The 15,226-nt window shown below is 39.1% G+C and overlaps 1 protein-coding gene across 4 annotated transcripts in view; it reads right to left on the reverse strand.

Moving 5' to 3' along the window:
• Window positions 1-15,226, reverse strand: part of MAP2K4 (mitogen-activated protein kinase kinase 4) — a 182,125-nt gene that overhangs the window by 76,770 nt on the left and 90,129 nt on the right. For 3 of the 4 annotated variants that reach the window (XM_049859569.1, XM_049859565.1, XM_049859566.1), the window contains one exon: window positions 5,252-5,371. The exons of the other annotated variant lie outside the window; for it this stretch is intronic. In XM_049859569.1, the coding sequence (XP_049715526.1) occupies window positions 5,252-5,371 (120 nt within the window). The remainder of the gene's footprint in view (window positions 1-5,251; window positions 5,372-15,226) is intronic. 4 annotated transcript variants of the gene reach the window in all.

The raw sequence follows: 15,226 nt of genomic DNA on the forward strand, positions 1-15,226 counted from the left end.
TTTCCCTTGAAACTGGGAACAAGGCAAGGATGCCCACTCTTACCACTTCTACTCAATATTGTATCAGAAATCCTAGCCAGAGCAATAAGACAAGAAGAAATAAAAGGTATCCAGATTGGAAAAGAAAATATTTCTATTCACAGATGACATGATCCTATATACAGAAAATTCCAGAGTCCACAAGAAAACCTGAGCTAATAGACAAATTCAGCAAAGTTGCGGTTGAGGTCAACAAACAAGTATCAGTTAGGTTTCTGTACACCAGCAATCAGAGATCTGAAAGGGAAATTATGGAAACAATTTCATTTACAATAGCATCTAAGAGACTAAATCACCTGGGAATAAATTTAACCAGCGCTGTGAGGGACTTATACAATGAAAATTATAAAACAGTGCTAAAAGAGATCAAAGAAGACTTAAATAAATGGAAAGATGTTCCATGTTCATGGACTGGAAGACCTAAATTTTGTTAAGATGTCAATACTACCCAAAGTGATCTATAGATTCAACACAATCCAGATCAAAATTCCAATAGCCTTCCATACAGAAATGAAAAAACAAATCCTCAACTTTATATGAAACAGCAAGAGACCCAAACAGCTAAAGCAATGTTGAAAAAGAACAAAGTAGGCAGATACGCACTGCCTGATTTTAAAGTATACTATATAGTAATCAAAATAGCGTGGTACTGGTACAACGAGACCAATGGAATGTAACTGCGAGTCCAGAAATAAACCCACATATCTATGGTCAACTAATTTTTCACAAGGTTGATAAGTCCTTTCAATGGGGAAAGAAGAGTCTCTTTAGTAAATGTTACCAGGAAAACTGGATTTCCACATGCAGAAAAATGACACAAGATCCCTGCCTCACACCATATACATAAGCGAATTCAAAATGGATTAAGGACTTAAATGTGAAAGCTTTTTGTTTTAGGTGCTGTCAAGTCGGTTCTGACTCAAAACAACTCTATGTACAACAGAAACACTGCTCAGGCCTGCACCATCCTCACAATCGTTGCTGTGTTTGAGCCCATTATTGCAGCCACTGTGTCAATCCATCTCGTTGAAGGTCTTCCTCTTTTTCATTGACTCTCTACTTTACCAAGTATGATGTCCTTCTCCAGGGACTGGTGCCTCCTGAAAACATGTCCAAAGTACTTAAAAATCTTGCCATACTTGCTTCTAAGGAGTATTCTGGCTGTACTTCTTCCAAGACAGATATATTCGTTCTTCTGGAAGTCCATCGTATGTTCTACATTCTTCGCCAACACCATAATTCAAATGCATTGATTCTTCTTTGGTCTTCCTAACTCACTGCCCAGCTTTCACGTGCATAAATACCATGGCTTGGGTCAGGCACACGATAGTCCTCAAAGTGGCATCTTTTGCTTTTCAACACGTGAAAGAGGTCTTATGCAGCATATCTGCCCAATGCAATATTACACCATTTGATTTCTTGACTGTTTCTTCCAAGGGCATTGATTATGGATCCAAGTAAAATGAAATTCCAGACAACTTCAGTAATTTGTGTTTATCATGGTATTGTTTATTGGCCAAATTGTAAGGATTTTTACTTTCTTTGTATTGAAGTGTAATGCATACCGAAGGCTGTGGTTTTTATTTTCATTAGTAAGTGCTTCAAGTCCTCTTCACTTTCAGCATCAAGGGCTGTGTCAACTGCATATCGCAGGTTGTTAATGAGTCATCCTTCAAATCTGATGCTGTGTTCTTCTTCACGTAAGTCAGCTTCTCAGGGATGGCCATAAAGACAGAAAGGAGGAGATGGAGATGACTAAATACAGCTACTATCACTGCTTTCTATTAAACCAAAACTATGCCCTGAAGTCATCCACAATAGTTTAGCTGAACAAGTGAAAGAATGTTTGCCTTGAGTATTGTGCTTTTGTAAAGAATTATCTATAAGTGATGAAAATGACAACATCAACTCAAAAGGTTAGATGAAAAGCTTAGGGGGCAGTAGGTTCATGTTCCTGACGGTGAAGTAATGTGGAAAAGGACATCAGGAAAGGCAGCATAACATGAAGAATGTAACCAATGTCACCAAGTTGTACACGCAGAAATTGTTGAATTGGTGTATGTTTTGTTGTATACATTTTCACAAAAAGTTGTAAAAAATGAAAAAATGAAGTAAGGGTTTAATTTCTATTAAATCCTGAAAATTCATACATTAAAAAACATTTTTAAAGTGATTTTAGGTTTCAGTATTGATGAGATAAATGATAGATATAGGCCTATTTATAAGCTACAGGCTAAAAGTTACTTGTAATATTCAATACTGTCAAGCACTTTTTTTCCTCTCTGAAAATGACATAGAAAACCGTGGAATTATGTGTTCTAGTAATTTGTTTAAATCAAATTCAAATTTGCTTTGGGCTTTTTGAGTTTAGTTCCATCCTAGAAAGACATACAGGGTTGAAGACAATGGCAACAGACAAATTAACAACTCAATAGTAAATATTATTCACTGTTCTGAATAAAGTTAAGAAAAACATTATCTGTATAGTAACTGCAAGAGTAAGAAAAATATCACCTAATAAGCTCCCTGATTAATGGCTAAGATAACCAAACCAAGAGCTGAAGTCTGTGGTCTTACAGATTATGTGAAAAGAAACATCACGGTGTGCCTCTTACAGTGATAGAAATTGAAGGCACTGTTTCTCTCACAGTGGTGGTAAGCTGCAAAGTCCTGTCTGCAGACATTCACATCCTTTCTATCCTTTAGTAAGCCTGGAATTTTGCCTTCATTTTTGGAACTGAACCTAATATTACCAAAACATATGCTTTCCTTTTAAATTATCAACCTCAAAAGAAAAAATCTTCCTCTAAACCCTTATTAAATATTTAATATTTTTAACCTTTAAAACTTCAGGAAACATACTTCCAGTATTCATTCTTTAAAGGTGGCCCTTCTGCTTTTCTAAAACTTCATGTTTTATTATTTTAAAAGTTCCTATTCTTCCATTCTAAGATTTGGGGGCAAGTTCACATTTAATTACCTATGCATTTTGTGACTTTATATGACTTAACTGTGTAGCTCCAGAGCCTTTGTCTTATCACGTTCAAAATTTCTAATGTTTAAAAGCAGGCACTTTCTTCATCCTTAGACAACGTGTGGTATAATAAAAGGAAGAGTGGGATTTTGTCTTTGAAGTCCTGTCTCTGCCACTTATTTCCTGTGTGATTTCTGGAAGTTAATAGGCTGAACCTCAGCTTCCTCTCTGGAAAAAGAGGGTAATAACACCAAACCCTCTAAGACTATTGTGACAACAGTACATGTGAAAACTGTAACGCATTCAATGGCTATTAGTGTTTACAAGTATGTGTATCAATTCCCTTCAACTTTCCTGAAATAGAAAACCAAGTTTCACTCAGACAGCCATGGAAAGACACCATGAATAGGGATACTATTCAGGTATTACTCCAAGCTTTTTGTGTTGTTTCCAAGACCTTCTCAATCACAGTTATCACTTACTCTTCCTCCCTTTCATAAAATCAGTCCCCTATACTACCTAGCCTGTGGCTATATATTTAAATATTACTTGGATGAATGAGTAAATAAATGAACACGAGAAATAATCTGGTATATTCCAGCACTGTGGAGGTGATTTAGGGTTAAGACAGAGCCAGTGGGAGTCTATGGACATGATGAACACAGCACTGAAAAAGCTGACTACAGATTCTAGTTAGGAGAGAAAATCTAATTCAATGCCTTAAATAACTACCGTTCTTCATGAGATTTGAAGAGTAAAGTAAATAGAAGATTTAGTGATTGTGAAGAAGTTCATGGTTCAGGGGAAAAAAAGAGGAAAACAATGGCAAGATTCTTATGCGACAAGCAAAAAGTTCTAGATTCATAATCTTACCAACAGAATAACACCATGTAATATTTAGGCCCAGGGTACAGCCACGTATTCACATTGCTGATGTGAAATGGTGAAGGAAGGTAACAAAGTCAATGTATCTGGTTATAAAAATGAATATTCAAGTCATTAAAAAGTTTAAAAAAGGCAGGAATAGAGAAAAGCTACATGAATCTAGAATTAACAGAGTGACTCAACAACGAAATGAGCTCTATCATGAAGCAGAGAGCTTCCAGTTACTAGAGTTGCCTATTACGAACACAGAAAAAAAAAAAAAATTCCACAATTAAGCGGAAGGTTAACTTACTAACCTCTAAGGTCTTTTCCATTTATAAGACTTCACATATTTCTATTTTAACGTGTTACATTCAGCCCTATTATTCTAACATAGTCATTTTTAAACCAATAACAACAACAAATCCCAAGGCAACTCTGTTATTCAGTCCCAAAAAGAAGTGCGGAATCAGAGGGAGTTTTTGTTTCTCACCAGATCATAACAACTCCAGCAGCTCATCCTAACATTTTCAAAATGAGAATGGTATTTTTTTTAAATATTTTAAAATGTTTAGCAGTTCAGCTAAAGTCCTACTCACCTAACTAAGCATCACAAGTGTGTGATAATAATCCAGGTTACCACTGGAGTATCTGATTCATTTACAGCTCCAGTTTTACTCCCTGCCCCTAACTCACTTCCCCATCTGCAGGCAGCTGGATGACTGGAAATGATAAGTGGGTTGACAGTTGAGGCCAGAAGTGAGAACAAAGAGTAACCAGAGGCCAAAAAAAGAACACGACCATGAGACCAAGAAATTAAACTTCTAATTTCTACACACAATACACTATTTACAGAATTAGATAAAAGAATTTTACTGTAACTGTTATTTTCCATGTCTAAGGGGTTGTGTTGAAGCTTATGAGCGGGAACTAGTAATTGCTTCCATTAAATGCACATATATTTGATGACACAAATGGGCAAAAGTTAAAAGGGGGGGACAGGCGGGGATGGAGAGTCCAAGGCCAAAAGAGATAAGAATATATATCTACAGTAAAACGGTTGATATTTAGAATTCAGCTGATTTGTCAGGGTCCAGAAAATATTTGTAAACGAAGAAAAGAAATACGGAATTCACAAGCAACACTGCGAGTTAAAATAATAAAATGTAGGAGATTTTCTCCTTAACCAAAGGAATAATTAGGGTGGAAGTTAATCTGTAGATTATCACAGCTATATATTAAAATACTGAGAAACATTAGCTTATTACTAATATATGGCATTTAAGTGAATGTTGAAATCTAACATTGCCATATTCATATCTGTCCTGATTAGATATTCATTCTTCAGCTAAAACCCAAACAGTTTATTCCTACCTCTCTGAAGAGTGCACCATAAAACTGAACAATATATGGGCAATCACTACTCCGCATTACTACATCCAAATCCATAAGAAGTTGTTTTTGTTCTTTTTCATCCACTGTTGACCGAATTCTCTGGAAAAGAATGACAAAAGATGTCATAAAAAACATAAAGCACTTTAGAAATTTGAGAAAAACCTCTACCACAAGACTGAAAATTACCAAGTTCACAAATACTAACCGGACATGAAAATTATTGACCTTCCTTTTACTTTACGAGAACAACTTTTATCACAGAAAACTGAACAAAAATAGCATTTACAAATTCTTTAAGAAGACAAATGGCTTTAAACCACAAGCATTCACTGATGGTGTTGAGAGTTATGCAACAAAGTTCTTGGGCAGTGAAAATTAACCCTTACATGCAAATGGAAAACCAAGAAAATCATAATGGATTATACTTTAAATCATTTTCATGTGAATACTTAACAGGTAGCTTCATATACACTTTTAATCACCCTTTCAGAATTGTATGGACTCTAGGCATTCGATGCAAGAATTGCCAACTTCACCCTCTAGCAAACTCATCCCCAGCATCATCCTCTTTCATTAGTGACAGAAAACAGTCCAGAGCAGGAAAAAGTGACAACCAACGTAAGGGCAGTGCTCTGGGACTCTCTCCTTCACCATACTTTGTAGAGGTTAAAAACAAAAAAGTTCTACCTGACTCTCCAACCCACAAGTCAGAATGCAAGGCAGCATAAACCTGTGGAAGCAAACCTAAAAGTAAGGAAATAGAGGGCTCTTCCTCCATTCTTGAGCTGATGAGGCCCTCCTCCATTTACTAAGATGTGGGGTACATCCCTAATCACCCTGTACAACTACTCCTCTGCACGTTTCTAAGAGACTGCCAGAAACATTAGTAGCCCCTGTCTCCCGCCCAGAAACAGTGGGGTCCAGTGGGACAGTTCCCACTACACTAGAGAAATAGGAAGGATCCAGCTCAGAAATTGTAAAATATTAATAATGAAATTCTAGTTTGACATCGAAGCATGCAAACAACTTTTGTTCTCATAAAAAAAGTTCACAATCTCACACTGTGTCACTGTGTACAATACATAGCATACTTACAAGGCAAGTTAGTATCAAAAAATAGATAAGGTAGTATTTTGTCTTCCAAAGACTTCAACGTATATGCCCTAAATGTTCTTAAAAAGGATGAAGGAAGTCGATTAAATTCTTGAGCCCATTTTACAGATCAGAAACCACACGCACAGAAAGAAAACAAAGATGTATTCCACGTGACATGAGAATAAGCAGTTGTTTAAAGAATAGAAGTAGGTCTCTTAGTTTCATTTTTTGACACTAAACGAGAAATTCCATACATTCTAAATACTAGAAAATTTAATTTTGCTACTTAAAATTTATATCCTGCTAGCTGTAGCATTCCATACCAAACGAAACATATTAACTGACATCTATCTTGTACACACACATTCATCTTAAACTTATACATTAAATAGTACTTCCCATACAAACAAGAAAGAAAAAGGTAAAACTAGTACTTTTAAAGTTATAAAAATTTCCCTTCTCATTTCTTTATTTTCATAGTTTGGGGATTAATAATCTTGTTTTTAAATCAATATTAGCATCATCTTCTGACCAAAAACAATATTTTCAAAAAGTTAAAATAGCCTAGAGATGTAATTTATATTTGTTCAAAACACGACTGGTAATTTCGATAAACATTTAAATTACATTCATTCCTGGTTTAAAAATATAATTTTGAAAGTGTGGCTGTGAAAATCTAATTCAAGAGGATGATTTTTTTTAAAAGGGTCTTAATAATCCCATATATATAAATTTCTATTTATACTTATAAGAATGTATTTGCAAGTGTGTGTACATTAACACACACATTTATAAAACACTACTTTCAAAGAAGCCCTCTTTGATGGTTTACTTTTGTTTCCTTAAAATTGGTTGTACAGTTTTCAAAATTTATAGTTGTACAAATGCTCATATTTCAACTACTGGAAAGCATGTTATAGCCAAAACCTCAACAGTTACCACAGATAATGGACTCTTGGGGGACAATTTCCAAAAACACCACTGTAGCTACAAAAGTATATATATGCTATTATATCAAATGGATGACTAATTGAAGTCCCAGCATCTGATTGTTAGCTAATACTGAGTCAATTCCTGACAGGACTGTTATTAATGAGAATGTAGAGATGGTTCCTGGCACAGGACTAACCCTTGAGATCATCAGGATGACAGGAAAATCTACTCATTTAGAAAATACTCTTTAATGTCACTTCTAGTACAAAGTAGAACATGGGTTGCTAGAAGGTCTACTGGTCTAACATAAAACTGATTGTGCTCCTGGATACTTCTCAACAGAGTGACACCTCCTCATGCTCTCTGAACATCCTGTGAAGTGTCAGGCCGTGGGTAAAAGACTAGCTGCTGGTATTGTATCTGAATTGGGTGGGCTTGTGCCAACGTGAAGTATAGCTAACTCTTCATTACACTTAAGTTTTGGCGTTGAACTGTAACATTTATAATATGTGAGCACTTAAAACTAATTCAAAAGGCCTAAAGGACCTAAAAAGGGATTAAAAGCAAGAACACACGTACAAAACACTAGCTTATATTTTAAATGAATGATTTTAGGGAATACTGGGAAGATGGCCACATGAACAGAACATCATTCTGAACTTCCCCTAGAAATACAAGAATATGGCAAGGCTACAGAGCTCAGCCTTGAGGGACTCTGAATCGGGGAGCAGCAAACAGCACTGTGGAACTGCAGACAGGCAAGGATCAACTTAATCAAAAACCAGTCACATACAGTAGGAAAATCATTTCTCCCACCAACCCTGTCCCTCAACCCAGCCACTCAGACCACCAGCTACTGTCAATCGGGGAAGTAGCACCAGCAAGAGTCTGCTTCCCTAACCACCAACACCCTCTGCATGTACAATGAGACAGGAACCCAAGCTTCTACTCTAAAATCAACCTCCCAGGGGACCCCTTTGAAGTGTAACAGCACCTCACCCACGCAGACACTGCCAGCTGCAAGGGTACAGCGAATTGCTACAAAAGGCCCCTGCAGTGGAGTCTGCTCCCATAGTCAACACTCTACTTGCCTCCCTGCACATTGCATAACTCAGGCCTCTGTAACCAAGAGGACAGGCCTCCCTGGGGGTCAGTTTGGGTCTGTTTGCTCCCTCTTCTGGTCTGCGCTGAGGACTGCTGACCGAGGCTGGTTGTTTGCTAAGAAGCAGGCATCTTGCGTGGAGGCTAACCCACAGCCAACATACTATTGCGGAGGGGGGGCTCTGGTAAAAACAAGACAGACCTCCCTGGGGTCCATTCAGAGCATAACAGCCCCTCCCCCATGCAGTTATGGTCACCTGCAAGGCTGCTGCAAAATGCTACAAAAGGAACCCTGCAGTGGAGTCTCCGCCCGTAGTCAGCACTCCACCTGCCTCCCTGCACACCCCATAGCTCAAGCCTCCGAAACCAACAGGACAGATCTCTCTGGGGAGGTCTGTTTGCTCCCTCTTCTGATCAGTGCTGAGGACTGCTGACTAGGCTGCTGTGTGCTAGAAAACAGGCATCCTGAGTGGAAGTTAACCCACAGCCAACATACTATACAGCAAAGCAGACCTCCCTGGGGGGTTCATTCAGAGCATGACAGCCCCTCCCCCACCCAGTTACAGTGGGCTGCAAGGCTGCTGCAAAATGCTACAGAAAGACTGTGCTGACTGTGAGGGCAGACTGCATTCGGGTTAGCTTGTCCCCACTTTCAGTCAGCGCTGAGGACTGCTGACTGAGGCTACTCTATGCTAGGAGGTAGATGTTTGAGTGGAGGCTGTACTCACAGCTAACAATCTACTGTGGGAGCTCTGATAGGAACAAGGCAGACCTCTGTGGGAATCCAAACAGAGCCTGATACCCCCTCCCCTACCCAGTAACTGTTGGTTGCTAGGCTACAGCAAATTGCTACAGAAGGACCATGCAGTGCAGTCTGCACCCACAGGCAGCACCCTACCTGCCTCCCAGCAAACCCCACAGCTCAGGCCCGAAAAACCAACAGGACAGACCTCCCAGGAGGTGAGCTTGGGTCTGTCCTCCCTTTTCTGGTCAGTACTGAGTACAAGTGACTGAGGCTGCTGTGTGCTAGAAAGCAGGTGTCTTGAGTAGATGCTTCAGTCACTGTAAACAATCTACCTGGGGGGATTCTGGTAGCAATATACAGACCTCCCTAGGGGTTCAACCGAAGCATGATAGCACCTCTCCCACCTGGTTATGGGCAGCTACCAAGCTGCTTCAAATTACTAGAGAATGCCCTACAATGCAGTCTGCTCTCACAGTCAGCATGCTATCTGCCTCCCTGTGCACCCAGTAGCTCACAACTCTGTAATCAATAGGACAGACCACCCAGGGGTAAGTTCAGATCTGTCTGCTCCTCCTTTTCGTTTGGCACTGAGGACTGCTGACTAAGGCTGCTATGTGCTAGAAAGCAGGCATCTTGAGTGACAGCAATACTGACAGACGACATACTTTGGGGGGCTCTGATGGCAACAAAGCAGACCACCCTGAGGGCCCATCTGGAGTAAAAGAGCCCTTCCCTAGCCTGGTTAGTGTCAGCTGCTAAAATGATATGAACTCCAACAGAAGGTTCCCTACAGTGGAGCTAGGAGATGGATCACCTAAGTGGAAACTGCTAACCCAACCATCATAGGGTCACTGTGGCTCTGAAAACAACAAGATAGATCTCTCAGAAGTCCCTCTGGGGAGTGCCATCCCCTCCACCTCCTAAAACAGTAGAAAGTCTGCCTGTGCTTCCCCTGAATGCCAGCTCAGACATAAGCAGCCTCCACAAAGCAGGGAAAGAAGCCTGGACGAAACCAGAGGAAAACACTCAGCCCCAAAAGGAGCTCACTGGGTGTGACTTTTCAGACAGAAAACATGGCTGCAGAAACAGAGAAAGAAAACAAACAATAAACCAGAGAGGACTGTGACCTCTGACAGACAGATTGTTTAGTGCGTTGTCTCTCACCTCAGTGCTGGTGCCCACTGGTGGACACTGACCACAGTGTATTCTCTAGTGTGTCTGAGAGACACTGGAAGTTAAGAACCAGGATCTGGATCTTTTGAATCCTAATTAAACCAAGGAACAGAGAAGGAGCTATCATAGAAAGGGAGAGAAAATGGTAACCAAAAGCCAAAGGGTCTGCCATCTAAGAGTTTTTGCAGAAAGTAGTGTGGGCAAAAACATCAAATACTGGGGAGAACTGAGAAAGTGAACACCCTCAAAAATTTCAATGCCCCAACAAAAAAAATACAAAAAGAAAAGATTATCCAAATGAACATGACAAAGGGAGTGACAGTGCATCTATGGAAGAGCAAATAATGAAAAGAACATAATTTTTAAAAAGTTAACCATAAGAGTTAAAGGAAAACAGACAAAGAGCTAAAAGAAATAAGGAAAACAAGGAAAGAAAAACACGAGATCTAGAAAAGGGGGGGTGAAAAGAAACCAAACAAAAATATATTGCAACTGAAAGGGACAATAACTTAAATGAGACACACAATGGAAGGATTTAACAGCACATTTAATCAGGCAGAAAAAAGAATCAGAGGATAAGGTAGCTAAAATTAAAAAGGCTGAAGAGCAACAAGAACAAGGGTTCAAGAAGGCTGAACAGTTTAATGAAATTATGGGACATCAAGAGACCTAATATACACATCGTGGGAATTCCGGAAGGAGAGGAAAGAAAGAATGTTTAAAGAAATAATGTCAGAAAATTTCCTTAACCTGACGAAGGACGTGAATCTACAAATCCAAGAATCTCAAAGAACTCCAAGTAAGATAAACCAAAAGAGATCTACATCGAAATACATCACAGACTCTCAAAAAGTACAGATAGACAGAATACTGAAAACAGGGAGAGAGAGCAAATAGTCACAAAGTATCTCCAATAAGATTAAGTAGCAATTTCTTCTCAGAAACACTGGAGGACAGAAGACAGCAGAATGATATACAGGTAGTCCCCAACTTACAACGGATTCCATCCAAACAACTCTGTCATAAGTCAGTTCTGATGGAGCTCAAATACCTCTGATTTCTTTTTTTTTTTTTTAATTTTCATTATTATTGCCTCATTAACATCTTTATAAATCTGACCTTTATTTGTCTTTGGGGGTTTGAAACATTACATATAAACTTACAGATATATTTTAATATTATATGTAGTACGTATCACTAACAATAACATGTACCAAAAAAACCAGACACTTGTAATTGCAGGAAACCCTGGTGGCGTAGTGGTTAAGTGCTACGGCTGCTAACGAAAGGGTCAGCAGTTCAAATCCGCCAGGCGCTCCTTGGAAACTCTATGGGGCAGTTCCACTCTATCCTATAGGGTTGCTATGAGTCAGAATCAACTCCATGGCACTGGGTTTGGTTTTGGGTTTTGTAATTGCAGTTGGTCATAACTTGAATATGTCTTAAGTCAAGGACTACCTGTATTTAACGTGTTGAAAGGAAAAAACAATCAACCAAGAATACTACACCCAGTGAAACTGTCCTTCAAAAATGAGGGTTAAATTAAAACACTCCGAGACAAACAGAAGCTGAGAGAGGTCACATCCACCAGGCAGACCCTACAAAAAATACTAATGGGAGTCCTACAGACAGAAAGAAAAAGATACTGAAAAGAATTCAAAGACATACTTTAAAAAAATAATAAGATCCCTAGTAAAAGGAATTGCATGGACAAGTATAAGAGCTAGTAATAAGGTGTTCATGCTTGATAATTCTGTTTTGTCTTTCATACTTGTTATACAAATGTATGAAAAGTAAGGATAAAATTAAGTTATACAGCACATGAAATATAAAGATATAATTAGTAAAAACAACAAAATGGGAGATGGAGGAATGGTATAGGTATAGAATTTCTTGCATGTTACTGAAGTTCAGTTGGTACCAACTTACCCTAGAATGTTATAAACACAAGCTGTTAAAGGTAGTAATCATAGCAACCACTTAGAAAATATCTTAAAAAAAAAAAACACACAAAAGGAAAGCTGAAGGGGACCGAAATGGCTCACTTCAATAAAACAAGAAAATACAAAAGGAGGCAGTAGTAAAAGACAAAGACAAAAAAGGCCTAACACACTCCAAACACAAATAACAAAATGGCAGAAGTCAGTCATTTCTTATCAGTAATTACAGGGAATGTAAACAGACTAAATGCTCTAATCAAAAGGCACAGTGGCAGGATGGATAAAAAAAAAAAAAGAATACATGATCCATGCTGTTTAGAAGAGGCACAACTTAGACTCAAAGAAACAGGGTGAAAGTGAAAGGATAGAAAAAAACATTCCTTAGAAATAATAACCAAAAGAAAGCCCAGGTGTTAATATCAGACAAGGTAGGCTTTAAGACAAAATCTGTTAGAAGAAATAAAGATGGATATTACATAGTGATAAAATGGTCAATTCATCAAGAAGATTTAACAATCATCAGTATACATGCACCCAACACTGGAGCGCCTAAATATATAAAGCAAACACTGATAGAGTTGAACATAGAAATACCACAACAGTAATAGTTGGAGGTTTCAATCCACTACTTTCAATGCTGAACAGAACATCTAGAAAGAAGATTAACAAGGAAACAGAGGATTTGAATGCCACTATAAACCAACTAGATTTAACAGACATACAGAGAACACTCCACCCAACAACAGCACAATATACATATTACTGCAGTGGACAGGGATCATTCACCAGAAAAGACCACACTTCAGGTCACAAAGCAAATCTCAAAATTTTTTTTAAAATTGAAATCATGCAAAGTATTTTCTCTGACCGCAACATAGTGAAGCTAAAAATCAGTAACAGAAAAAGGGAAATACACAAACATATGGAAATATAAAAACACACAAACTACCAACGGGTCAAGGGAGAAATCAAAATTTCATAAGAGTCAAATGAAATTGAAAGCACAACATACCAAAATTTATGGGATGCAGCGAAGGCAGTACTCAGAGGGAAACTTCTAGCAATAACTGCCTACAAGGAAAAAAAAAGAAAAAGAAGATCTCAAATCAACAGCCTAACTCTACAACCTGAGGAACAAGAGGGAAAGAGAAGAGCAAACTAAACATAAACCTACGAGAAGAAAATAATACAAATCAAAACATAAATAAATAAAATCTAACACAGAAAAACAACACAATAAAATAAAACCAGATATACTTCTGAGGAAAGGCCAAGATGACGAAGTAGTCAGATCCTTCCTGTGGTTCCCCTTACAACAAAGACCTGAAAAAATAAATGAATCGATCATATACGACAATCTAGAAGCCCTGAACACATCAAAGGCAAAGTTGAGGAATCAGACTGAGCAGCTAGGGTAGTGAGAGACAGTTCAGAAGCAGTGAGGAGTTGCCAGGCCTGACCTGGCGAAAACCAGCACCCTGCAGGCCAGATTGGCTAAAGCCAGTGGTGAGGCAAGGAGTGCCATTCTAGTTGCATTTCCCACATCGGGAGACACTGAGCAGCGGAGAGTCTACTCACACCTCCAGAACCAGTGAAAAGCAGCACTTAATCGGCAAAAGATGAGGACATGCATCTAATCTACCATGCAGATCAAAAAACACCTCTTTGGGAAAAGTCTCTCTCCCACTTACCTGCCCCCTTAACACTCTGCACTAGGTCCAAGCAGGCTTCAGAGAGTGCAGAGTCCCCTGCGCCAGAAGTAGGACCCATCATGTGCCCTGAGCCATTTTCCCAGCCTTAGAGAGGGAACAAATTAACAAACAGGGAAAAAATAATCTGCCAGCTCCACTAAACAGGGAACTCAAGGCAGAAACAGCTCCTTTGCCTAGGCAGAGGCATAAGGGGTCCACAGACTCTGAATGCCTTTCACCCCTGCAGATATCTGTGCCGGACCATTTCAACAGCGTAGGCCTTCATTAGCACAGTAAAACACAATACATAACAGGAGTTTAACTTCAACTGTTTCAGTTACACGGTGGATAGGCAGATTTGTGACATTTGACACCACACTGCCTATTAAGCAGGATCCTCACCTACCTACATGGAGGCCTAAAGAATGAAGGCTCCACCCACATCACCTAAGCCACTAATGACAGGGGTCCAAGAAAAAGTCGTGCCTCCCAGTACTTACACCCAACAGCATTGGGTGTGCATAGTTCGGCTGCAAAACTCACCCACATACATGCTCTACAGGATAGGGACACACTTTCCTCACAGACACTCAGGGGTGGCTCTTAGCACCCTGCCTTGCAAAGCACGTGACCCCCTACTACAGCCAGATACCTGTGCCTACACCAATCACCCCTGTGCGCCTAGGACTGTAGGTGAGAGCCTGCACCACACACTTATTGAATGACTACCTGGACACCTGAGCTAAATCCATACAAGAAAAGTGAACAGAATCCTGGGCTCACATACCTAGCAACAGCTCTAACCACCTGGTGACAGGATATGAGAGATTCAAAGGCACCAATAATCAAGCTACCACACACAAGCAGCCTATTTGGACATATCAAAACAAGAAGCTAGGACACAGTAAGCAAAAATAAATAAATACAATAACTTACTGATGGCTCAGAGAAAACAGTTAGTATCAAATCACATAAAGAGGCAGACCATGATGGCTTCAGCAAGCTCCCAAAACGAAGACTCGAGAAATCTTCCAGACTAAGAGAACTTTCTGGAATTGCCGGAGGTAGAATATAAAAGATTAATACACAGAACTGTTCAAGATATTAAGAAGGAGATCTGGCAAAATGCAGAATAAGTCAAGAAGTACAAAGAAACAGCAACAGAGGAACATAAGATTAGGCAAGAACAAAATGACAAATTTAATAGGTCGCAAGAATCCACAGAGAGACAACAAATAGAAATCCAGAAGATTAACAATAAAGTTTCAGAATTAGA

This window comes from Elephas maximus, chromosome 19 (assembly GCF_024166365.1).
Source record: "Elephas maximus indicus isolate mEleMax1 chromosome 19, mEleMax1 primary haplotype, whole genome shotgun sequence".
NCBI classification, from domain to species: domain Eukaryota; kingdom Metazoa; phylum Chordata; class Mammalia; order Proboscidea; family Elephantidae; genus Elephas; species Elephas maximus.